The sequence below is a fragment of the Cinclus cinclus genome, chromosome 17, assembly GCF_963662255.1.
Source record: "Cinclus cinclus chromosome 17, bCinCin1.1, whole genome shotgun sequence".
NCBI classification, from domain to species: domain Eukaryota; kingdom Metazoa; phylum Chordata; class Aves; order Passeriformes; family Cinclidae; genus Cinclus; species Cinclus cinclus.
The window spans coordinates 9,842,637-9,866,207 of NC_085062.1; the positions used below are offsets into that span (position 1 = coordinate 9,842,637).

The following is a 23,571-nucleotide window of genomic DNA, read 5'->3' on the forward strand; positions in this document are numbered from 1 at the left end:
AAAGGAGCTGACTCATAAGAATCCTCCAGGAGCAGAGATTTGCACCAGACCCTCCTGTGAGCACTATTTTTAGCATAACTTATTTTTTTGACCAGAGCTGCACTCTGATCAGGATTTTCAAAGGAACCCAGAAGAGATAAATCCCCAAATCCCAGCGCTGTCGGAGCTGCGGGTTCTTTTGAAATCCTGACCCTCTGGTGATTAGGGCAGTGACTTGGTGGCTCCTAAGCCCTGGTCCTGCAAGGTGCTGCGTGCTGGGAGAATCGTGGCTTAGGAGTGTGAGCTCTGAGAAAGGCTTTGCAGGCGTGGGAGGCTCTTGTTGAAGGCTGTGCAAGGATTGAGATTTCATGAGGGTTGGGATATAGGGGTTATGACTGCTGCATTTGTGCATCTCAGGAACAGCTGCTAGGGGAGCATGGTTTGGTTCTGGTGTGCTCCAGAGAGGTGATGTGGGGGAAGATGTCTTGATGGAGCTGGTCCTTTCACCACCAGAATGCCTTTTGTCTCCATCAGCACAAAAAACATAAGTAATTACTATTAGGACTAACTAGTAGTAGGATTAGGATTAAGAAGCAAGGTGTTGGATAGGTGAAATGAGGGAATTTGAGAGTGGCTGGCCCATGACAGCAGAGGGGACAAGAGCCCTGCTGTGACCAGAACCAGCTCAGAGCTCTAGAAGACTGCCCAAGAGAAGAGAAGAGAAGTAACAACAAAAGCTGAATAATATGAAATTGGGATTTCCCCCCTCCATCCTCTTTTGGGGTGACCTCTTCCATCACACATCCACCAGTTATCTTTAAATCCTCTGAGTCCAGCTCAAACTCTTTTGGGGTGGATTTGAACTCCCAAACTCATATCATTGTTCAAGTCCAGCAGTGCTGCTTAAACCTAGGGTTTCCTAAAGTTTGTGGTGTTCCTTGTGCCAGCTCTGCACCTTGCCCTGTCCCTGAGGAGCTGGAAATTGTAGGTATTGAGGTGTAAAATTTCAGGAGGAAATCTGTTCCTGCTTTCATTAAATAGTGAATCATCATCTTTAAAGCATGGAAATAAATGTGGAGAATAGGCAGGTGTCTTCTCCTGGAGGTGTCACTGAGTCCTGGCTGCTTTTCCTTGATGTCACCAAGTCTAAAATAGATTTATGGCAAGAAGTGGATTAAAAAAATGCTTCCCACCCCAATGGTGCAGGCTTTTCCATCAGCAAGGAGCAGGAAACAAAGCAGGAGCTGTGCAATACCCCATGGGCAGCCACAGGTGGGAAGGGCCATCCTGGGTCCTTGCTTTGGAGTCAGACCAGAAGAAAGATGGAAACAAATCAGGAGCTGACCACGTCCAACCCTCTGTCCTAACGGCATGTGAGGCTTCTGGGTGGGGCTCTGCACCTCCCACCTGCTGCTGCAGGGTTCCAGGGCCCTCATTCCTTTCTTCCACCCTCAAATTCTGGCGTGGGAGCTGGTTCTGGAGGGTGAAATGATGGTCACACCATAGCAAGTGTACCTCCAGGAGCTGGGAAAATCAGCATGGATTGGGAGGAGCTGCAAAGGGAGGCTGCAGGGAGTCGGTGCTGCTCCCACCAGCACAGCAAATCCAGGCAAGGGAAAAGCCCCTTTTCCCACCAGCCTTTAAAGCCCATCTCTCCCGATGATAAAACCTCCCAAAGTCGGATTAAACACAGCAAAATTAAGAAACCAAACCTGGTTGCAGCACCTGCTTAGAAATGACTTAAGTGGAGGGATATTAAAATTTTAAGACTTGCTGCTGTGCTGCTGATGGAGGATTTAAAAAAAATAATAATTACTGTTGTGGTTTTGTTTTTTTTTTTCCTTTCTGCTTGGTTTTCAGGATTGGTTTCTGTTTAGCGTGCGGACTAATTGCGTAATTACACGATAGACTGGAGTAGAATTTAGTGTGTGTAATACCAGTTATAAAGAAAAGCCCTAATTATGTAGATCTTCTCAGGTAAATAATACATCAGGGGCATGGAGTGGCCTAATTACTGTTCTGAAAACCTGCCTAATGACTAATTTACTTGGAATTTCAGAACGCTTTTGATAAGGTCCCTCATAAGCAACTGTTAAGGAAAATAAATTGAGAAGGGATAAAATGTTTTGCTGTGTTTTTAAACAAGCCAGTTAAGCCATGGGAAGCAGCCACTGTCTCCTGATCCAGCATCTTGAGGAGAGGGAAGATCCCCTGGCTGCCTTCTGCTCTGGGGCCAAAGCTGTTGTGTTCCTCATCCTGCTTTGCCACGAGCTCCAAAGGAGGCTGCTGCCACTGTCCTAGAAATGGGATTTGTGGGTCAATTCCCAGCTCCTTGGAAGAAGCACATTTATGTCCACATCGTCCCTGGCACTTGCAGTAGTTGTGGTGTTGGGCATCTAAGTAATTTTTGAAGATCTGTGCCAAAATTCAATAAACCCAAGAAGAGCTAAACTTGGGAGTGTTCCACAGGCACAGAATGAGAGAGGGCAATCCAAGAGCTGGAGCAGCTTCCCCAGGACTGTTTTCTTGTGGATCTCATTCCTTCATGAGGAGGGAGGTCCAGAGCTGGGCCCAGCAGCAGAGTTATTCCAGGGAGAGAGATGCTGCAGTGAGGAAAGCCTGCAAGGCCAGGTCTTCCCAGAAAACTGGGCTTGGGAAGGGATCCACGTCTTGGGGCAGCCGAGCCTGGAGCAGGCAGCAGCACAAGGAGAAAAGGAATCACATAAAGCAAAACCCAGTTGTGCTGCAGCAGCAGATCAAGGAACCTCCAAACAAAGACGATGCTCCTGGGCAAAGAGGAGAGGAAGCTGGAAAAACTGCTGATCCATGGAGGAGAGAACAGGCGCAGGCGTGGCTGTCCTGTGTCCTGCTGGCTTTTCACACGGAGTTTGCAGGTGCTTTGATTATCCAGCAGGACTGGCCAGCGTGGGAATGAAGGAACAGCGCTGCACTGGGGACCTGCCTCCTGGTGTCACTTCACCTGGGGGCCAGGGGGACACTGGGACCCCTGCTCTGCTGCCAAATCCCTCCACCCACAGCTCCACCAGAGCTGGAGGGAGCCACGGTTTGACTTGGCTCTGGGATCCAGAGCTTTCCCTCCCACCTTGTCTTTCTGTGCCTTCATTTGCTGATTTCCAGAGGTGAAGGAGACATTATTGATGCTGCTGCTGATAATGGTAATAGGGGAGATAGGTGCCAGATGCTTCCTGAACTCTCTAACAGGATTTAAGCTAACAAGAGAGGAAGGCTTTTTTCCTCCCTCCTTCCCTTTCCCTTCCTCCTTTTCAGATATTTCCTGTGCTGGGGATAACAACACCAAGGAGTGTTAAATTGGCTCTGAATGTCCACCCCTGGCTGTCCACATTCTTGTAACGATTTCATTAGCTTGAATTATCCACGTTATTTTCTTGTAATGGGATTAGCCATCCTGGAGTCAGCTGAAGTCCTGGAGGGAGGCGGGAGGGCCCTTCTGCTGCGTATTCCATTAACTCCCTCATGCAGGGGGTGGAACTGGCCATGGCTCAGCCCAGGGGCAAAACCATTTGCCAGGGTCCTGCCTTCCTCAAGGAGGAAGAAAGAAAAAAAGGACCATTACTGTATTTTTTTTTCCCTCCCCCTTTTAATCAGCAAATGGGTGCAGAGGCAGAGCCTGGCGTGGCCATCATTTTCTGAGGGAGGGAAGGTCCTGTTTGGGGGCGAGCGGGGGAAAAGAATCAAAGCAAGAGGAGCATTGCAGAGGGATTGAGGGAATTCTGTGTGGCTGCAGCCTGCTCCTGGGGCTGAGGCTGTGCAGGGAGGGACTTGTGTCTCTTTTGGACTCGTCATCCCTGCCCAGAGCCATTTGGGATGAGCGGTCACGGTCACGCTGCCTGGCTCATCCGCCTGAGCTCCAGCCTGGGGCAGCCAGCAGTCACCAGGGGAAATTTGGGCAGGGCTTGGCAGCAAGAGGAGAGGAGGAGGAGATGGTGGCAGTAGATGGCAACCCAGGAGAAGGTTGACAGCCTTGGTAAAGGTTTTCATATTCAGCTTTGCAGCGTGATTTTGCAGTTTCGTTTTTCTTGAAGGAATATAAACCAGAGAGGGGGATTTAAGACTGTTCTGTGCAGTAGAACCTCTGTACACATCTGCAGAACACTCAGGATGGTTTTTGTGGTTGTTTTCCAAGATATTCTGAGTTTTTGGCAGTGGACAGATTTGTGGTGTCAGTTGTGCTTTCTGCCTCTGAACATGGCAACCCAAGAGTCCTTGATCAGCTCATAGCTTCGGGTGCACCAGGATCAAATCAGATGAACATATCTGTGTGTTTGGGTCTTGAAAATGCCCATCAGGGATGGGTAGCTCTGGCCTGTCCCGAGGATTTTGCACGTTCAGTGCTGCTCTGTGAGACGGGGAAGGGGTTGAAATGGAGGGAACGCTTCCCAGCTGGAGAGATGTTTACAATTTCTTAGAAGAAGAAATTCTTTGGAAGAAACTGTTCCCTGTGAGGGTGGGGAGGCCTCTGGATCCTTGTGAAGTGTCCAAGGCCAGGCTGGACAGGTTTTAGAGCACCCTGGGACAGTGGAAGGTGTCCCTGCCCATGGCAGGAGGTGGAGCTGGATGGGCTTTAATGTTTCTTCCAACCAAACCATTCTGACTCCACATTTACCCTGATCTGGAGGTACCTGTCCCATGAACGAGCAGCCTTCACAGCTGCCTGAAGCTGGGGGGTTTTCTTGAGACCAGGGAGGAAGGAAGAGGTTTTTTGGAGCCCTCCTGTATGCCCATTCTCCTCTGGCCCATGGCTGTGTTGGTGAAGGATGTGCAGGCTCCTTCTGGTGACCAGGCAAAGCCAAGTGAGCCGTGTGTTGTCTCCTGAGCTGGAATGTGCTGTTTAATAGCAATATAATGTCCTATAATTAGCAGGCAAAGGACTTGCCTCCCAGCTGGCCTGTGCCAGAAGGCTATAATAAAAATCCCAAGGAGTGATGTTCCTCTGACCTGCAGCCAGCTTGCAGTGATGAGGAGAAATCTCCTTTTCCTCCCCGTGCTTAGCCAGGGAAGCAGGATGGCAGCTGGAAGGGCTGCCAAAGCAGCAAGAGAGCAGCTGATAGCCAGCACTGCCATGGAGAAATGCTGCATCTCTTGTGGGAGGGAGGGAGGGGATATCCTTGCTGGCATCTCTGGGATGCACCCCGTGTTTCTGCTGAGCTGGGCATGGGTGACTTATCAAAGGAGAGCTTGTGGCTCTCTGTATTCTGCAGCCCTGTGGATCGTGGCTCAGCCAGGGCCAGCACAAGCTTTGTCTGGTTTCCTAGCAAATCTGGATGGGTTTAAAACAAAGGTTCTCATTTAGGAAATAGGAGTTACAGTGTTTGTAGAGGCTGTCATCCCTCCCAGCCAACAGCAGGAAAACTGCCAAGCCTGGGAGAGCGAGGCGTGAGGACAGATCTGCCAGCCTGCCTGGCAGGGACAGGGGAGCCCAGGCAGAGCCACATCCTCTGCATCTCTGCCCTCCCCTCCTGGTCCTGATTCCACTTGGGATTTCAGAGAAGAGCTGTTGGACACTGTTTTTCATGGATCTGCAGGAGGGGAGGCAGGAGGAGTTGGGGCAGCCATGTCCATCCTGCTGCCTCTGTGGCAAAACCCTTTTTTTTTGCCCCCCCCCAAACCTTCCTGTACTAATTGTGAGCAGCTCCATGGGGGTTTCACAAGAGATTTGGGGTTGCTGCACACCTTGGCCACACTGAAATCCCATCCCAGTGCGGTGCCACCAGGAGCTGTGGGGGTGTCCTGCCAGAAATGCAGCTCCAGGCCAGGCACAGGCATCTGGTGGGCTCATCAGGACTGAGGTTCAAGTCTTGTGCAAAGTTAAGCCAGGCTGACTGCAAACAAGTCAGTGTCTGAAGCCTGAAAGGGCTTTGTTCCCCCAACCACCAGGTCCTTCAGCCCTGCTGCAGGGGCTCAGGAGCACTTGGGGAGGGCATGGACGGGGTGGGTGAGTATAAATCCAGAAACCACCACTCTGGTTTCACACTCACAGATGCTGGCAACATCCCTGTAAACCATTCTGTTCGAGGGAAGGAGCCTGGCCTGGTGCTGTGCTCTGTGCTGGCAGCAGGATTGCTGATCTCTGCCCATTTTGAGAGGAGAGAGGCACCAGCACCCAGAGGAACCCCTACCCTGGGCTGCCTGTGGGTTTCTGGCTCCATCTGTGTCCATCAGAAGTCTGTGCTGGAAGGGGAAGGAGCTGGCAGTGCCACCAGGTCTGTGTTGCTGTGACCCCTCTGCCTCCACAGCCATCCCAGCCCCTGGGAGCACATTTTCAAACAGCTCCATGAGATCTTATGGAAGAGCTGCTTTCGTCCCTCCCTTGCCGTTGTGCTCTGGTGTCACTTGGGTGTTGTGCTCCGTGCTTTTCCTCCTCCCATCTCGAGGGCACCATCCATGCATGGCCATCCTGGAGCCTGGCTGCAGCTGGGGTGACAGCAAACGTGTCAGCACTGGCTTCCCTCTGGCTTCCCTGGGCACGGGAGCCTGCCACTGCAGGGGTAATTGGGTTTCCTTCTCCCTCTGCCTCTCTCTCCCCCCAAACCCAGGAGAAATAATTGGAAAAGAGAGGTGTGAGTCTGTGCCTGGCACCGGAGAGGAGAACATTAAAGGCCGGAGCTCTGCGCTTCATTCGCAGCTCCCGGGCCGGTAATTGCTGTGTTGTGGTTTCTAATTAACACCGCTGTGGGGGGGATGCTGTTCCCCTGCATGGCCCCACTGGGGTCAGCCCTGTCCCCTCGGCTTCCCTCACCTCGCTTGTTCCCTGGATCCATCCCTCTGGAAGCCCCTGCTGGTTCCCATTGCCCGGGGAATGCTCGTGGCCAGCCCTGCTCTGGATCTGGATCAGGTCTCCGCTCCCTCCACACCTCTCCACGTGCAGGTGGCTTGGACTGCTCTGAGCTGGAGAGGAAGGAAGAGCCAGTTTCTCCAGCTCTGCCCAGGCTGATGTGGGTCAGCACAGCTTCCCTGGGACGCTGAATCCAGAGCCAGCCTCCTCCTGTGGGTACCTCCTGACCCATCCTAGCTGCTGGGTCTTGGTGTCAAAAGGACGCGGAGGTGTTTCAGTGCACAGACCGAGCATTGTCCAAGACCTCCCTTTGAGCAAATACTCTGCTCCTTTTCCTTCAGCAAATATTCTGCTGCCCCCTGGCAATGTCCTTGATATTTTTCATGGAGAGAGAGAGAGAGAGAGACTGGAGCATGCCCATGGCTCTTGCCTCCCATTTTCCCTAGCTAGATGGGCATCTCTGTGGCTCAGGAGCTTTCTCCTTGCCTCTCCCTTCACCCAACCGCAGTGTTTGAGACGCTCCAGGGATCCTGGGAGTCCCTGTCACCTCCACCCCCTTGCAGGAGGACCTCTGGAAACCACAGGCTCCGAGCATTCCCAGTGGCTGAGGCTGCTCCCTCTCCTGTGCTGGGGTTTGTTTGTTTGTTTGTGTAGCTCCAGCTCGGAGGGGGCACGAGGGAGAGAGGGAGGGAAAGCACCGAGCGAGTGGGAGACGTGCAGATTCATTTTGAAGCTTCATAATGGTGCATTTACACACCACGTTGCCTAAGGAAATTGGGTGGATGAATGCCTGGTCATGCTGCCAGTGCAGCAGGTTAACTCCCAGGATTTAGCTTATATCATTTCACGAGAGCGTTTATGGCCTTTACTGTGTTTATTCCCAGGTGCTCTTTGGCACTGCTGTATCCTAGGCTCCTTTTGTGTATGCACGCCTGTGTGGAGATTTTCAAATAAAATAACACATCTCTTCAGACCTGGGCCACGTTAAATATTTATTGCCTGCAGTTTGTGCATATGTGTTTGATAAATGGGTGTGAGGGGAGGAGAAGGGGAAGCGGGAGCTTGGCAGCAGGGAAAGCGTTGGCTTTGTCCTGGAATTTCTCCAGGGGATGGCACTGGAGAGGGGTGGCCAGCCCGTGCTGCCTTTGGGGCTCTTTATAGGGATTCTGGGCAAAGTGGGATGGCTGCGTGCTTTGCTGCTCAAGTCACAAGTTCCTTCTGTGGGACAGGTAGCCCCTTGTCTCCCCATTCCAGGCTTTCCACTGATATTGCAAAACTTGTCTGAAATGCTGTTGGATATGGAGGTTGTTATGGTCTGCTGGGTTTGCCTGTTTCCCTTTCTCCATTCAGAAAGCTTTGATAAAACCAGTTTATTCCAGCACAGAAGCTGCAGGATGGGAGAGGCTGAAGGGTTAGAGCGAGGAAATCCCATCATAAAAAATGCCCAGGATCCCTGGAGCTGGAGGGATGATACCTCTAGGGATGGAGGAGCTATTCTGGAAACAGAGTAATTCCCTGTGGGGTCATGCTCTGTCTCCTCCCTGTATTCTGTGCACTCGTGCACTCCAGCCCCTCTTTAAAGGTGTAAATAAATCTTTTGGTGAGATTTGGAGCGGCCCTGGTTTCCTGGAGATGCTTTGCCCACCAAGAGCAGGGCATGGCATTCTGGTTGGCTGTCCTGAGGGAAGGGGGAACAAAGCAGTTACACTGAAGTTTTTTGTATTGTTAAGTTTTATATCCAGAATGATCCTTGAAATCCAAGCTGAGTTTTTAGCTGATTGTATTTGCTTTGGAAATGGGGTTTGCAGGCAAGCAGAGTACCTGGAGCAAGATTCACCTAATGTGAGTGACCCACTCAGCATGGGTCTGCAGCTGGCACTGCCAAGGTTCGTGGGACAGGGGTGACCCTTCCCTTCCTCTCATGCTGCTTTTCCTTGGATTCACAGCACCTTTGGAGAGCTCAAGACTGTGCGGCTGCCCAAGAAAGCGGCAGGAACGGGATCCCACCGGGGCTTTGGCTTTGTGGACTTCGTCACCAAGCAGGATGCCAAGGTGAGCTGTGCTCCTCCCTGTCCTTCTGGCACTCCCCAGCTGGGAGGGGAGCCTGGAGGCTCTGTCCCGTGGAGGCTTAGCCCAGGTTTGGGGCAGGCTGGCAGCATTCCCCAGGAAAGCTGCAGTCAGGCTGAAACCACCTCGTGGCCAGCAACAAAGCCCACAACCCAAACCCTAGCAGGGATAATCTTGGTGCAGCTGATAAAATAACTCAAAATTCTTGTAATGCAGAAGGACAGGAGCTTATTTTTTCAGATTTGTCAGCAGCAAGGTGAGACGGGATGTTTTTGACCCAACATTAACACATCAGGAAACTTTTGCACATGTTCCACCTCCACCCCTACCTTTATTTTAGGGCAGGTTTGGATATTGTGGCTGTTCCCTAATTTGTAACCTGTGCGAGGTTTCTGTTCACCAGTTCTTGTGTGTGTTTGTGAGCAGCCTTATCCTGCTGCTTTCCCAGTGTCTGTGCCAGAGGATCAGTAGTTATGACTTGGCCTAGTTCATTTCTTTTTGAAAGCTTTCCTCTACCTTTAAGTTCCATGCTTTTAGCAGAAACAAGGGGATTGCAGCCTGTCTGATGGTACCCTCCTCTTATCCTTTGCCAGAGGTTCTGGAGCAGGGTGGATTTCATCCTGCTGCTGATTCCTGGGGATTTGTGCAGGGTGTGGAAGGGAGTGACTGTAAGCACAACCCACGGGATGTTATGGCTGGAGGAAAGAGACCACATGAGCCCCCAAAACTCCAGATTTTCCAGACTGTGAGCAGAGATGAAGGAGGGAGGAGGGGGGAGCCAGCCAGAGCCTGTGTTTATATTTTTAGACAGCATTCATTGATCCAGGATCACAAGGGACTATTAGATCATCCCTTCCAGCCTGACCTCCTGTATAACACAGTACATGGAGTTTCTTTCTTAGTCCTGTATTGATCCTAACTCAAACTTCCCTCTGCTCAGCTCAGCTTCCCTCATCCCCTTGGGGGTCAGCTGGGGGTGCAGGGATCCCCCAGGAGCCTGATTCCTCTCCCTGCACCTTGAGCTGTGCCTGTGGCTCTGCTCAAAGCAGCTTTGCTTTCACCTCTGCTTCCCTCCACAGTCATTCAGGCTTTGTTCCTGGAGTTTGAATTAATCTCTTCCCAAGGAAACTTTAGGCTTTGGATGGAAAGGTCCGTAGAGGGACCCGACTGGTTCTTTTACTGCTGCTCAGTTTGGGGGGGTGTGAGGCAGCACCTGCTTTACTGCTGCTCTCTGTGGGAAACAGGCACAGGCTCAGTGTTTGCCTCCCTTTTCATCCCCTCAGGGACTTATTCCAGCTGGACTGGACAAATGGGACCTCAGTGACAGGGGAGAGAGCCAGGCAGGGCTCTGGCCCAGGGCATTGCTCTCTAAGCTCATGGAGGGGAGCATGCAGGGAGAGAGCTGCCCTGTGGAAGAGCTCTCAGCAGGGTTTTCTTCTTTCCCAGCAAAGCAGCTCTTCTTCCTTCTTCATATTTTTTTTCCACCCTCATCTCTTTGAGGGATTTAATTGTCTCACAAGTGGCACATCAAGTACACTCCATTGGCCGTCTGGAAAAGGATGCACGGTGTATTGATGAATAGGATCCTGAATATTGTAAACACGCTCATAATTGGCTTAGAGTTTATTGCTGAGTGAAATGAGAGAGGAGGGGAGTGGGCCTGGAGACCTCTGAGCTGAATAGCTCTGACTGTCAGTGACGCTTTTGCTCAGAGTGGTAATCTGGAAATTGCTTATAAGCATCTTATAAAACATGATGGGTTTGTAATAGAATAGTTAGGCTGCCTTTGTTGGGCATTTAAAGCCTGTGACCTCCCGTGTTTGTCTTTTTCTCTGAACAACCACGGCTGCTGTGGGAGTGCACATGGAGATTTTCCACAGCACAGAGATGGGGGGCTCCTCCTGCCAGCTCCCCAGTGCTGTGCCTGCAGCTCTGCCCCATCAGGCTTGGCTTGATCTCCTCAGCCTCCTCTGGAACTCCCATGCACCAACAATACCAAATTAACTCTACTAAAGGAAGCACTAACCGTTTCCTGACGTTCCCTGTGCAGAATTGGTGCGGAATTGTTTTTATTTTTGAACTATTAACTGGGAAGCCGAGTTCCCACTTTTCTCCCCTGTTGATATAAAAATACATCTGGTCTCCAAATAGAAATTGCTCATTTGGGAGAGACAGCCAACGCTTTCAAAATGCACACACACGGAAGGAAAAATCCTTGTGTGCAGCTGGCATTGCAGAGAGCATCCTCAGTTGGGACTGGCTCTTGTGAGGCTGGGATATTTATCAATCTCCTAATGTTGTTGACCCTTTGTCCCTCTAATGATTCCAGCCTGGAGGCTCTTTGGCTTGAGTATTTAATAGGGCAGGGGGGAATCTGGAGGCAGAGTAGCACTGTCCTCTAAATGAGTGCAGCAGTCAGGGCTGGCACTGTCACACCCAGGGTGACAGACGCTGCTCCCGGCCCTGCCAGCACAGCAGGCTCTGCTCCACAGCTCTGGCTGCCTCATCCCCACAGCCTGGCCTTCCTGGGGTTTGTCAGCCACCTCTTCACTTGGAAATTCTCTTTCTGAATCCCACAGTATGTTTTTAAGCTGCTGTTCCAGCCTCTCCCTGCTTTTTCCCACCATGCTGATCCTTAACGTTAAGCTTGAACCAAACTTCGCAAAAAGAAATGGCATTTTTAAGTGTGCTCACATCCTGTTCTCAAGGAGGAGAAGTCTATAGGGTTTTCATGCAACCCCTAAAGCATCTGGAAAGTGAGGCCTGGGAGAAGATTTGCCAGGGATCTTCAGGCTTTGGGGTGGCCTGGCAGAGGGTGTGTTACCAAATGCAGCAGCTTTATCAGAATCGGGTTTGGGCATTTCAAAATGAGGTTTTTGTGGCAAAGGCTCCCCTTGAAGGTGTAGGAAGATATGAAGCCCTGGAAATTTTTGTGGTGAGTCTCTCTCTAGGGTTAGCAAACACCACACCTCCCTTTATCCCTCATTTGGATACATCTCCACAAACCTCTGGCCCTTCTTTGTTCCTCCAAAGAGGTGTCCTGGGAAGGCAGATGCTCATATAGAGGAGCTGCTCCCCAAAAATAGCTCCTGCTTTCTGTGAAAGCCAGCCTGCTTCTCCTCATTTCATACTTGTCACCTAATTAAAACATATTTTTCCCTACCTATCTCTTCATTTGGAATAGCAGCAGTGGCAGATTTCCTCCTCTCCCTGGAAGATTTCCAGCAGTGTGGATGTGTGGGGATGGCATTTCTCCCCTTCATCCCTTTGTCTTTTAAATCATCAGTGCTTTCTCTTTTTTTTTAACCCCCCTGAAAAAGTCTTAATTCCTCTCAGAGTAATGGACAGCTTTTGTCTTTTAGCTTGTTTCCAAAGAAGTGACATCTGTGTGTTTGGCACCTGAAATGTACAGCTTCTCTTCTGCATTCCCAGCTCCTGGTGCCCATCTGGAAGACAGGGAGCAGGGATCCCAGTACAGGCTGGAGCTTTCCTTCATCGTGGGTGCAAGCCACAACTCATTTTGGGGATGTATTTGGCGAGGAAGGGCCAATGTCCCCAGGCTGGTGGCGGGTGTGTCTCACCCAGCACGTTTCTTGCATGTAAAATAACTGGATGGCAGCATCTGCCTTCCCTCTTGCTCCATGACCTTTCCCAGGGCTGCCAGCAAAACTAGAGGATGGCAGTCCTGTGAGGAGGAGGAGGAGGAGGTGGGGGCAGAGAAATGGCTCAGAGGACCAGAGCCCACCAAGTGCCACGTTCATTATGGTCTGCCCTCCTCCATGACCTGTGGAGCACGGATGGGCTGTGTGCTGTCACCCAACCTCCCTCTTCCTTGTGCTGTGGGAAGGAGAAATCCAAAAATAGGAATTAAAGGAAATGCAGTGTTTAGAGCCGTGGGTTGTGTGCCAGGCTTTGGAAAAGGCTCCTGGTGCCAATGTAAACAGCCCTCACAGCTCCCTTCCACTGCCTCCCCCCGAGCGTTTGTTTAAGCCAACACATTGCTCTGCTAATGGGGAGATAGGCCTTGAAAACACAGCAGCAGCAAATCAGCTCTTCCAGGAGGAATGCGTCCCTGGAAAAGGGAGCACTCGGCCCTGCTGGGATCACCCCGGGGAGCAGGGGGTGCTGGGATCATGGGAATTTCACCCATGTCGTGGAGCAGGTGGAGCTGGTGCTCCTCGTCACTGTTTGATAGCACGTGAGGGTTATGTGGGTGCAAGGACTTTGGACAGAGAGGAAAACTCAGGTTACTGGATGCTGCTTACTGAAAGTGGGGTTTTTCTTATGAGTTTCATTACCCAGCAGCTCAAGGAGGGTCCTGAGGAGCAGCTGTGGGCAGCAAAGCAGGACAAGCCCTCTGCCCAAGGATGTGGCATTTGGGGACAGCTGCAGTGGCTCAAAGCTGCTTTTAGCAGGTGGCTCACAGGAGAGATGTGGGCTTCTACAGGACAGCTTGGGAGCTGGTTTGGGAGCCTCCAGATGGGAGCACAGCTCCCTGCTGGACAGCAGGATGTGTGTCTGATCCTAGAGCTGCTAGGATTTTGTTCCAGGGGTGTGAGTTTGCAGAGCTCAGAACCTGAGCTAATCCCAGCCTTAGCTGGGTTTTTTAAAAAAGTTTTTGGGGCATTTCTCTTCCCCTGTGCCCAGCCTTTACTGTAGTGTGGGCCCTGGGGGATAAAAATATTAGGCCAGTGTGTTTGTGTATTTGGATTGTGGGCCCAATCCTGCTCAATCCTGAATTTCCTTGAAATTCTGTGGGAAATACCGACAAAAATCAAACTTCCCTGGACTGAGGCACTGTTTTCTGGGTCTCTCTGCTGGTTGCTTATGGACAGAGGAAGGCATCTGAGCTCTGGGCTGGCTGGCACATTTGTGTTCAACATCTGCACGAGTTTACAGCTGTATGGGTGTTACTGAGCAGGATCTAACACCAGGAAACCTCTGGATTTCTGGAGTGGATCAATCCACCACAGGCACAAAGAACAGAGGACTTCTGTGCTGGCTTCTGCACTGCCACATTTGCTGTCAACATGGCCAAGTCACCAAATGGTTGGCAGGAGAAAGGCAGTTTTCCAGCTTGCTTCCAGAGCAGAAAGAACTTCTCTCTGATAGCTGAGCTGTGCTTCCAGCAGAGAACAGAATGCTGGGGAGTCAGGAGGTCCCACCCAGTGCTGACCCAGAACTCCAGAGACTGCAGCATTCCCAGCTCAGGGTGCTCCCATCCTGCTCTGGATTCCAGCCTGCCCCACCACGAGCAGCAGCCAGCAGCAATGGTGATGGCAATGTGCTCTGCTGCAAGCACAGAGAAGATAAATGACCGAGTCAGAGCCTCCGATGGAGATGGATCCTGCCCCATCAGAGCAAAGCACTCCGAGCACCGTGTCCGGCCAGTGGCCTTTCCCCTCCAGGGCAGAGGGAGGGACATTTTTGCCTTCCTTCCTGTGAGCCTGTTCTTATTTTTTTCCTTTAATTTCTTTTTTTTATTCTCGTTGAACTCTGCAGAAAGCCTTCAGTGCCCTGTGCCACAGCACTCACCTGTACGGCCGCAGGCTGGTGCTGGAGTGGGCAGACACGGAGGAGACGCTCGAGGCCCTGCGCCGCAAAACCGCCCAGCACTTCCACGGTAAGGTCACCCCTCCTGCCTGGCACTGCCCACCTGGCACAGCTGGGGGCTGGCAGGTACTGTGCTGGAGCCTGAGCATGCAGCAGGAGGCATCCAGGCCAGGGCTTTGTCTGACAGCTCTACCTGTGAGCCTTAACTCCGCGTGCGCCAGCCGTGCCCAGGTGCCGCCTCCCAGCCACAAGGCCTGTGCTCCCTCCCCTGGGTGCTCCTGAGCTGGGGACACGCTCTGCGCATGCAGCACGTGGGTGTAGAACTGTGTGGGGATGGGTTGGGGTGCAGGAGGGACTGCTTGGCTCAGGCCGCCGGGAGTTACAGCTCCGCAGATGACAGCACTGCAGGCTCCTATTGACAGCCATCGACAGGCACAAATGCATTGCTTGGCAAATATTTATGTAGGAAGGGCTCCCCTGGGCTGCAGGGCTAAGCTGGAGATCAATGCTTCTCCTCCTGCATCCCCTCCCAGCTTCCCCTCTCCATCACCACACGCCCCTGGCCCGGGGTTTTAGCAGCAGTTGTGGGGCTGCACATCCTTGCTGAGGGAAGAGCAGTACATCTCAGTTATTGAGTGGTCCTGACTGATCCAGTGATCCCCATGTTCCTGAAATAGTGCCGAGCTGGGAATTCCAGGCTGGGGAAACTGCAGCTTGGTGGTGGCAGGGCTGTGAGGGTGCATGTGCCCACCCAGAGCCCAGCACTGGAGTGGGGACATGTCGTGCATGTGAAGCTCCACCTGGGTGGAGAAAACAGCAGGTGAGATGTTTCAAGCACTCAGTTCTATCTTTCCCCTCTTTCCACTCTGCTCAGTGTAGGGGGAAATAAACAGTCTTGGCTTTAGGGTCCTTGCAGACTCTCACAGATGTGGCTGTGAATTCTGCCACCTCCCCTAGGCTCTGCTTCCCGATTTTTGCCTGCCTTTGCTCCAGCCACCTTGTCTGGGCTCTTCCTCACCGAGCTGGGGCCCTGGGTTGGGCAACAGGAAAAGAATTTTCACATCCCAGCAGGAATGCAGCCCTGGAGCTGAAGTGTCTCCAGGGTCTCAGCTGAGGAAAGCGAGCAAGGCTACCACTGCCCATCTTCAGGGGTGGGAAATAGGATGGAAGCACGATCCCTGCTGTGCTCCAGCCTGTCTCAGGAATATCCAGTGACTCCAGACCTGGCAAAACTGCCAGTGGCTAATCCTGCAGCAGAGTGGGATGTGCCAGGAGGGGCTCTGTGCCAGGAAAGCCAGGCTGGAGCACACCTGTGGGCACCAGGATCTGGCTGGTGCTGGGACCAGGTCTCAGCCTCTCTGTGCCACGCTGGCAGGCTGGAGGATCACGGGCAGGATTCTATTCCCTTGGGAAGTACCTGCTCCTGATTTCAAGGCACCATGGGGTGCCAAGGGCTCCGAGGTAAGGCAGGAGCTGCACCCTGTCCCTTCTGTGGGTGTGCAGAGGGTGATAGTGATAAAGAGAGGAAAACAGGCTGCCACCACTCTGCCTGAAGCCCCCTGGAAGGGGGATGCTCCCTCAGCTTTTCTCCCTGGCGTGGTTAGAGGCTGCTTCTCCCACATGGAGCAGGGATGGAGAGGATGCAGAGCTCACACAGCCAGGCTGACACGGTGCATCTCTTTTCACTGGTGGTACAGACCAGAAACCAGGCTTTTTCCTACTGATCCCCATTTCCCCAAGTCTCTTCTTCGCCCCACAGGGCACAGGGGCAGCTCAGTCATCCCTGTGCTGTTTATCAGTGTCCCATGAGTCCTCCTCTCCCAGCACAGCGTGGGTGAATTGTGAGGGTCTTCCCACACCTGCAGTGGCCAGGTCCCTATCCCGAGCTGGGAATAGGAAAGAACAGCTAATTTTGGGTCTTCAAGCCCCTAGAAACAATCAAGACCAAAGGTCTGGGGTGTCCCCAGCTCGAATGTCAGCCATCATCTTTGTCTTAATATTTCAAAGTCCTGACCTGGGCTGTGGCAGGCATGTCCTACCACTGACTGCTCTCTGCTACAATTACACACCTCATTTCTAGAGACCATTTAGAGAGATTGGGCTTCCAGTTCCAGGTCTCTGCTGTTATTTGTGAAGGAGAGGTCTGGTCTCCCAAATCTTTTCTCCATGCAGGCGTTTGTCATGGCAATCAAGCCACTTCTGAGCCGTCTTTTCAATAGGTCTAATAGATGCAATAAAATGGAATAGGCTTCCTTCCCATTTTGTGTAGTTTTCAGGTCATTCTTTATGGCTTGTTCTGAGGCTTTGTAATGTTCCAGGAGAAAGTGAGGAGCCCAGGAGTGGTCACTGACTGCCACGGGTGGTTTCAGTAATTCTGGCAGGATTGAAGCCACAGCCCAGCCCTGAGGCCTGGGACCTCAGCCCTGCACCCCACGCTGGTTCCCAGCACAGTCTGGGAGAGGTTTAAGGCTTTTTGCTCATTTCTGAGAGTATCAGCTCTTCACCTTGGGCCAGAAGGTTTTTACATTAGAAATAAAAGAAGACACTTTGAGTGTTGTTTGCACCCCACTTGTAATTTGGGGGACCCACTGCTGCAAGGTGCCTGGAGAGCCTGAGGGCTTGGCCAGGGCCAGGCAAGGCTCTGTGCTGCTGTGGATGAACTTGGTGACTGCTAACGTGGGAAGGAGAAGCCAGGGACAGCTTGGCCAACGGTTGTCCCTGGAACCTCTAGTGCAGCCAGTAACCTGGAGCAGGGTTGTGGCAAATGCCACAGCAGGGCAGGGACAGGTGACAAACCCTGCCAGCAGCAGCATCTCAGCCTCAGCATGGGCAGGGGCATCCTCCCTTTGGGAAACAAGGATCACCGATGCTTTGGAAACCAGCAGGGTGGTTTGGCGTTCTGGCTCTTGGACCAAGGGCTCCTGCTGCCCAGCAGCTGAATTTGCCATCCCTGGGGCAAGGGGCAGCCATGCCCTGTGCAGGAGGAGAGCGCTTCAGGCTCGCCCCTGCACTTCTGCATCCCAAATCAGGGAACCGCCAAGGGCTGGGAGCAGCTCCGTCCCCTTTCCTCCCCAGCTCCATCCTGGAGGAATGGCGAGCTGGGGGAAGGATGGCAAGCACTGCCCATGCCCTCGGCGTGCTCTGCTGTCTCCCGGGAGCCCGGGGCCGTGCAGGGAAGGCGCTGGCTCCCAATCCCACTAAATGACAATGGCCCGTGCTCCGTGCGCTCCGCAGAGCCGCGCTCGGCTCTCCTGCCAGGCCTAACTTGGGCAGCCAGCTGTGCCGGGCCGCTTTTCCTGCTCCTTCCCATCGATCAAAGAATTAAATTGACAGATGGGGAATTTCGCCACGCCGGGAGGGGAAGGAATGACTTGTGGGGGGGTTTGCTAGGGAGGATGGGGAGGGTGGATGAGGAGATGCGTGAGGAGGGGGTTCAGCTGTGGGTGGGGGTAAAGCGGCCGAGCCCCGCTGTGGCTCGTCCCTGGTTATTTACAGTTGTTGCTGGAAGCAGGGGGCTGCCAGGGAAGGCATGGTCCTGATCCTGCCGGCGGGCTGGGAAAGTCTTCCTGCTGCCATCACCTTTCCCAGCTTGCTCCCGCCTCCATCACCTTCTCCATATTGCTCCTCCTTTGGCCACAGACCCCCACGTTTCCTTTTCCCTCACCTCCCAACCGCTAGACTCCCTTTTTTCTCCTTTGTCCTTTCTTTTTTTTTTTTTTTTCCAATTTTTTTTTTTTTTTTTCGAGAGCATCTGTAACTAATGCAAACACATGCCGGAGCCGGAGAGTAAAACCCTGCAGGATTAGCGTGGCATCCGCAACCCTGCCACGTTCTAATCCCATGGTAATCCCCCTCCCGGCCCACCCCGCCGGCTTTGCCCATTGTTTAAAGGAAGCAAATGGGATCGTTAGCGGGCAAACCTTAACCAGCTTGGAGCAGCAGAACGGAAGGAAGTCGAACAAATTCGCTTCCCCACCCTCCTGGGTTTTTATTTTCTCTTCGTTGGACCGGACGGGGATGCTCCTGGGGCTCCCCGTGGCTGAGCTGGTCAATCTGGGGGGGTAGCAGGGGGAATTGCCCTGTCCATGCCATGGCAGGTCCTGCTCTGCTGAGGGATGCTCCCTGTGCACCCAGCATCCCATCTCCAGCTTCTCCTCTGCTGTGCAGGGTGTGCTTGGGAAGGGGTGGCAGGTACAGGACACGCTTCCCACAGTGGATTTGGGAGACGAGACCACATCTGATGCCATTCCAGAGCAGGAGAGCTGGGAGCAGAGTAAAGGAGAGGGAGAACTGCTGAGCTGGCACCTTCCTCTGGGGTGGGTTATCCTTTGTGCCTTTGGGTGATGGGACTGGGAAGAGCTGCTGGAGGGCCTTGGGGTAGCACCTTGGGGCCCCCTGGGCTCCCCTGAGCTCAGTGGGGTGGGTGCTGGGAGGGCAGTGGGGTCCATCAGCACCCTCGTCCCCACAGCCCCCAGGGAGAAGGGAGGTAGGTTCTGGCTCTCTGTCAAGGAATTAATTGAAAAATAAAATCATTAGATGGGAACTCCAGAAATGCAAAATTGTTGGGAGTTGGGGGGGGGGGGATATGTGAGCTTTTGTCAGGTTAATTTCTCCTGTATTGATGTTTTGTGACATTTACTTGTTGTTTATCTCCCGCAGCAGCTGTAATACTAAAAGAAAATGCACAGCTTGTTCCATTTATTTATTTTACACCTTTTCTTTAGTCCTATGGTATGTTTGTTTGTTTGAGAAACCCAGCGAGGCTTTTGATGTCTGAAAGCAGGATTTAAACAGCTGTTCTCCATGTGCTGTGTGTGAGCTGGGGAGCCAGGGGGGGAGAGAGGGCTGTGCCACGGCTCCTGCAGGGAGGGCACTGCTTGCCCAGCATAAAGCAGGATGTCAGCCTCAGATCAGGGACCAAATGGCTTTGTCACCTCAGGTGCTGGGGTTGGGATGTTCCCCCAGGGTTCCCCCCTCTCCTGCCTCCATTGGGGAGGATGTGTGCATGGTGCTGTGTCCCAGGGAGCTGGGCAGTGCCAGGACAGCGCTGTGCTGTGGGGCGGGAGGGACAAAGCAGGGACACGTCCTGCTGAGGTCAGGGATGTGCTGCTGGGATGGAGTGGTCTCAGTGAGGCTGTTAGTGGGGCTGTGTCCTACCAAGAGCCCTGATGAACCCCTGGTTAGGCTTGCAGCCGCTTTTCCATGGGGAAATTGTGAATTCCACTGTGAACTGGGGTCAGCAGGAAGGGTTGGCATCACCATGACCTGTTTGGATGTTGTTTGCTCCCAGCCAGTGAACTAAAGCACTGGTGGGGAGGTATTGGAATCCCAGGACCTGCCTGGAAAGGAAAAGTAGATGGTACTTGATGACCTTCACCTGGAAGGGTATCCTACCACCTCCAGCCCCTCCCAAGGTATATCCCAAGTTGTAATTTTTGCTTTTCATCTTCCCCTCTTTGCTCCCATCTGGGCCTGGACAGACTCCCCGAAGAAGAGAAAACGATCAGAGATTTTGAATGAAATCATGGAGCACCTGGAAGAGGAGAACAATAACAAAGATGAGGACATCTAACAGCTGCCTGGGGTCTGGTGAGGTGGGTACTGGGGCTGGGGTGGGCACAGCTGGCCCTTAAGGACACAGTGTCCTGGCTTGCGGTGGGGTTGGCAACACCAGGGGCAAGAGAAAGTGGAATTCCAAAGGCTCAGCAACCTCCAAGCAAGGATGCCACCCTTTGCCCCTCCCTCCTGTGACCCCACAGGCTCCTGGCTGTGGTCCCAGGGGTTACAGCCCAGATTTGGGCTCAGTTTGGGCCCCATGTTGAAGTGAGTGCATGCCCTGGCTACATTCTGTGTGCTCCCCTGGCTGTTGGCATCCCCCCCAGGGGAAGGCAGCAGAATTTCTGCTGCATCAGAAATTGCTGTCAGGGTATGAATTGTCCCTCCCTGTGGCTGGGGGAGAATGGATTGGCTGCCAAAAAATCCAAGTCCCTGTTTGGACACCAACCTGCAGCTGTCACCATGTCACAGATAGTTTGGCAAGGGCCTTTTACCTGTCAGCACCAAAAACTCCACGGCTTCTCTCCCTCCAAAAGTACCACACCCCGAGGTGCCATCACTCCTCCTTGGTGTGTCTTGGGGTAGCGTCTCAAGGCTGGAAAATACGGGATGGCAGGAGGGAGCCAGGATGAAATGGCTCCCTGAGGTCAAGCCCTGCAGTCCTGTCAGCCCCTCTCATCTTTTCGAGACCCCTGAGCTCATCTCACCCTGTGTGGGTTCAGGAGAGGTGAGATGAGCTCATGGTGTCCTTTGTGTGAGTTTGTGGTCAGTGGAAACCCTGGGGATCTGCTAAGAGCCCTGTTCACAGCATCTGAGCCATGCAGGGAGTGCCAGGGTTTTGGGGTAACATCTGTCCAGCTGTGCTTTTGGGGATCCTCCAGGTGTGTGTGCTGTGAACTCCTGTCCAGGGTGGAGCTGGGCAGGGCTGGAGCAGCACTGGAGAGACAGGACCCATGGTGCTGCTCACAGCCCAGCCCTTTGCTTACAGACAGGTCCTGTCCCAGCTGTTCTGCAAAATTCCCAAGAACAGGGCTCAGCACTGAGGCTGCAGTCCCAGGCTGAGCTCCTGCTCAAGGACCAGAGGTGTCACAGCCCTTGCTGGTCCCCCAAACTGTGCTGCACCTCCAGAGCCCTGCACTGAGAAGCTTCCCAAAGCCAACAGCAGAGACTCCTGCCAGGACCTGGGAGTGCTGGCTCAGGGGATGGACCAAAATTGAGGGATACCCCTTTGGGATGTCTCAGGGTTGGGGTGTAAAACCCTCTTCCTGTGCAGCAGGTGGGGAAACTGAGGCACAGGTGCAGAAGCAGCGCTGTCAGAGGGGGTGGCAGTGTCACCTGAAGTGGTGACAAGCTTTATTCCCCTTTTTCTGCTTGGCATTGGTGAGTTGCTTTCCTGTCCCTGTTCCCCACTGCCTTCACCACCTGCTCCTCCACTGGCACAGCTCTGACCAGGGCGTCACGGCAGGGAAACTCCAGCCTTGGCTAAATTCAGTTTAATCCTGCAGGGATGTTTGTCCATGCTGGCTGTGCAGGACCAGCCCATGTCCAGCACAGAGGACAGAGAAGCCAGGCAGGGTCCCCTCCAGGGACGTGCATCACCCAGCACGTGATTTCAGCAAAGCTCTGCAGCCTTGCAGGTTGGGCTTGGATTTTCCTGTGGGGGTTTTTTTTTTCCCTTTTTTCTTTCTTTTTTTTTTTTTTTTTTTTGGTTGTTTTTTTTCCCTCTTTCCCTTCATTGTCTTTTGTGGCAGGGCAGGTTTCTTGCTGAGTGTCTCTGAGGTCTGCAGCGGCGACGAAAAGGATTAGCACAAGCAGAGCATGTAGGCTTTAGAGAACAGAGCAGAGTTTGGTTTCAACATCTAATTCAATTTGTTCTGCCGAGATTGAAATATGAAATGGTTGCCAGTCAAACGTTCAAAGGGGGAGGAGGGAGGAAAGAAGAGAGGGAGCCTTCTCAAATTTAAATTTTAATGAAAATTAATTTAACCCTTTGATATGTTTTAAAACATGTTATTTCCCAGGCTGGGAACAGGCTGGAAAACATTCATGAGGGGTTTTTTTTCCCCCTGTACCTTCAAACATAATGAAGATTTTCTTTTTCCCTTAATGATACTTATCTTATGGAGCAGTTTGACATTGGTTAATTTTTCAGGCAATTTGGTATCAAGGAAATCTGTTTGATGTGAGCAGGGGGGGGCTGTGTGTGTGTACACAGATACATATGTGCCTGGACATTATTCATGGAAGTGCTGATCACAGCTCTGGAGAACAGTTGGAGTTAATTCCTGCTCCACTTCTTTCTTACGTATTGAGAATCCCACACATTGCACCCCTAAAATTACAGCAGGAATTTTCTAAAACCGAGCATACACCTGAATTAAAATGATCACTTAAGTAGGTCTGCAGAAATTCAGCACTCCTCACTGGCTGTTTTCTTTTTTCCCCTTGATCTGAAGCAATCCTAATGATAAAAGAATGCAAACTCTCTTACCTGTCCACAGAGCTAAAGCAGGGAACAGCCTCCCCCTGGTCCTTAACCTCAGCAGTGCTGCTGCAATGCTCTCGTTTGCTTTGGGAGGAGGAATAGTTGCTTTTCTGTCATTCAGGAAGGTTTTGTCTGTCCCAAATGACTGGACACTGATGGCTGTAACTGGGCTGGGATGAGCTGTAGCCCTGTCCCCTTGTTTTGCTGGTTCTTGACATGCCAGGGTCGGTGTCACCCGTGTGTGCCTGTCACCCCTGTGCTCCCAGGGCAGAGCTGGGCACAGGGTGGGGGTGATGCCCATCTGGGTGTTCTTTTTGGGGTGCAAGTGCTGTAGCCAGGCTGTGCTGGTGGCAGAGAAGATGAACAGCTCCAAGCCAGAGTCATGCATCAGGCTTGGCTGTGAAGGTGAGGGCTGGGGTACAGCCACCCCTGATGGGCTCTGGGGTTCACTGGGCTGTGCTCAGCCTCTGCAGAGAGCTCACACCAGTGCTTTGCACTCAGTTCTGCCTGCTGGGATATGGTGCAGGGTCCCTGGAGGGGTGAAGCCCACTGCCTTGGCCAGTGGACTTCTGTCAGGTTGTGATAGCTTCATCCAGGGAGAGACCCCAGCGAGCTGGACAAGAGCAGGAGCTGCTGCAGCTGCTCCCCAGGCTCGCAGCAGATCCCCCTCCCCAGGGCCAGCTCTGCAATTGGATTAGGATATTATTCAAATGCAGCTTTTTTTGCTGAATGAGAGGGTTAAGGGGTTTGAATGTAGAAGCAGCTCTCCCTCATTGCTGCCTGTTGCCAGAGGCCCATGTGGGCTTTTATCTCCTTATGGGGACAGCTGGCAAAGCAAGGCAAGGCACAGAGCATCTGCAGGGAGCCTGGGTTTGCTGGGCACTGCCAGCCCCTCTGCTGTGCCCTGTGGGTGCCCAAAGTGACCCATCCCCTTTGGAAAACTCCTGATCACCATCTGAGTTTTCCTCCCTGACCTATAGGAAGAAGGCAGGAGAGCTGGCAGGGACAGGCAGCATCCATGAGCTCTCGGTGGTTTCTTTTCATCACCACTGCACAATTCAGGAAATTCCTGCCCACAATTCAGGAATTCCTGCTCTTCTCATCCATTCAGTCCCAT

At 52.6% G+C, this 23,571-nt stretch overlaps 1 protein-coding gene across 1 annotated transcript in view; it reads left to right on the forward strand.

Moving 5' to 3' along the window:
* Nucleotides 1-23,571, forward strand: part of RBM19 (RNA binding motif protein 19) — a 51,817-nt gene that overhangs the window by 24,421 nt on the left and 3,825 nt on the right. Inside the window, exons 22-24 of the mRNA XM_062504197.1 lie at nt 8,740-8,845; nt 14,363-14,483; nt 19,894-20,007. Of these exons, the coding sequence (XP_062360181.1) occupies nt 8,740-8,845; nt 14,363-14,483; nt 19,894-19,985 (319 nt within the window). The 3' untranslated portion in view covers nt 19,986-20,007. The remainder of the gene's footprint in view (nt 1-8,739; nt 8,846-14,362; nt 14,484-19,893; nt 20,008-23,571) is intronic.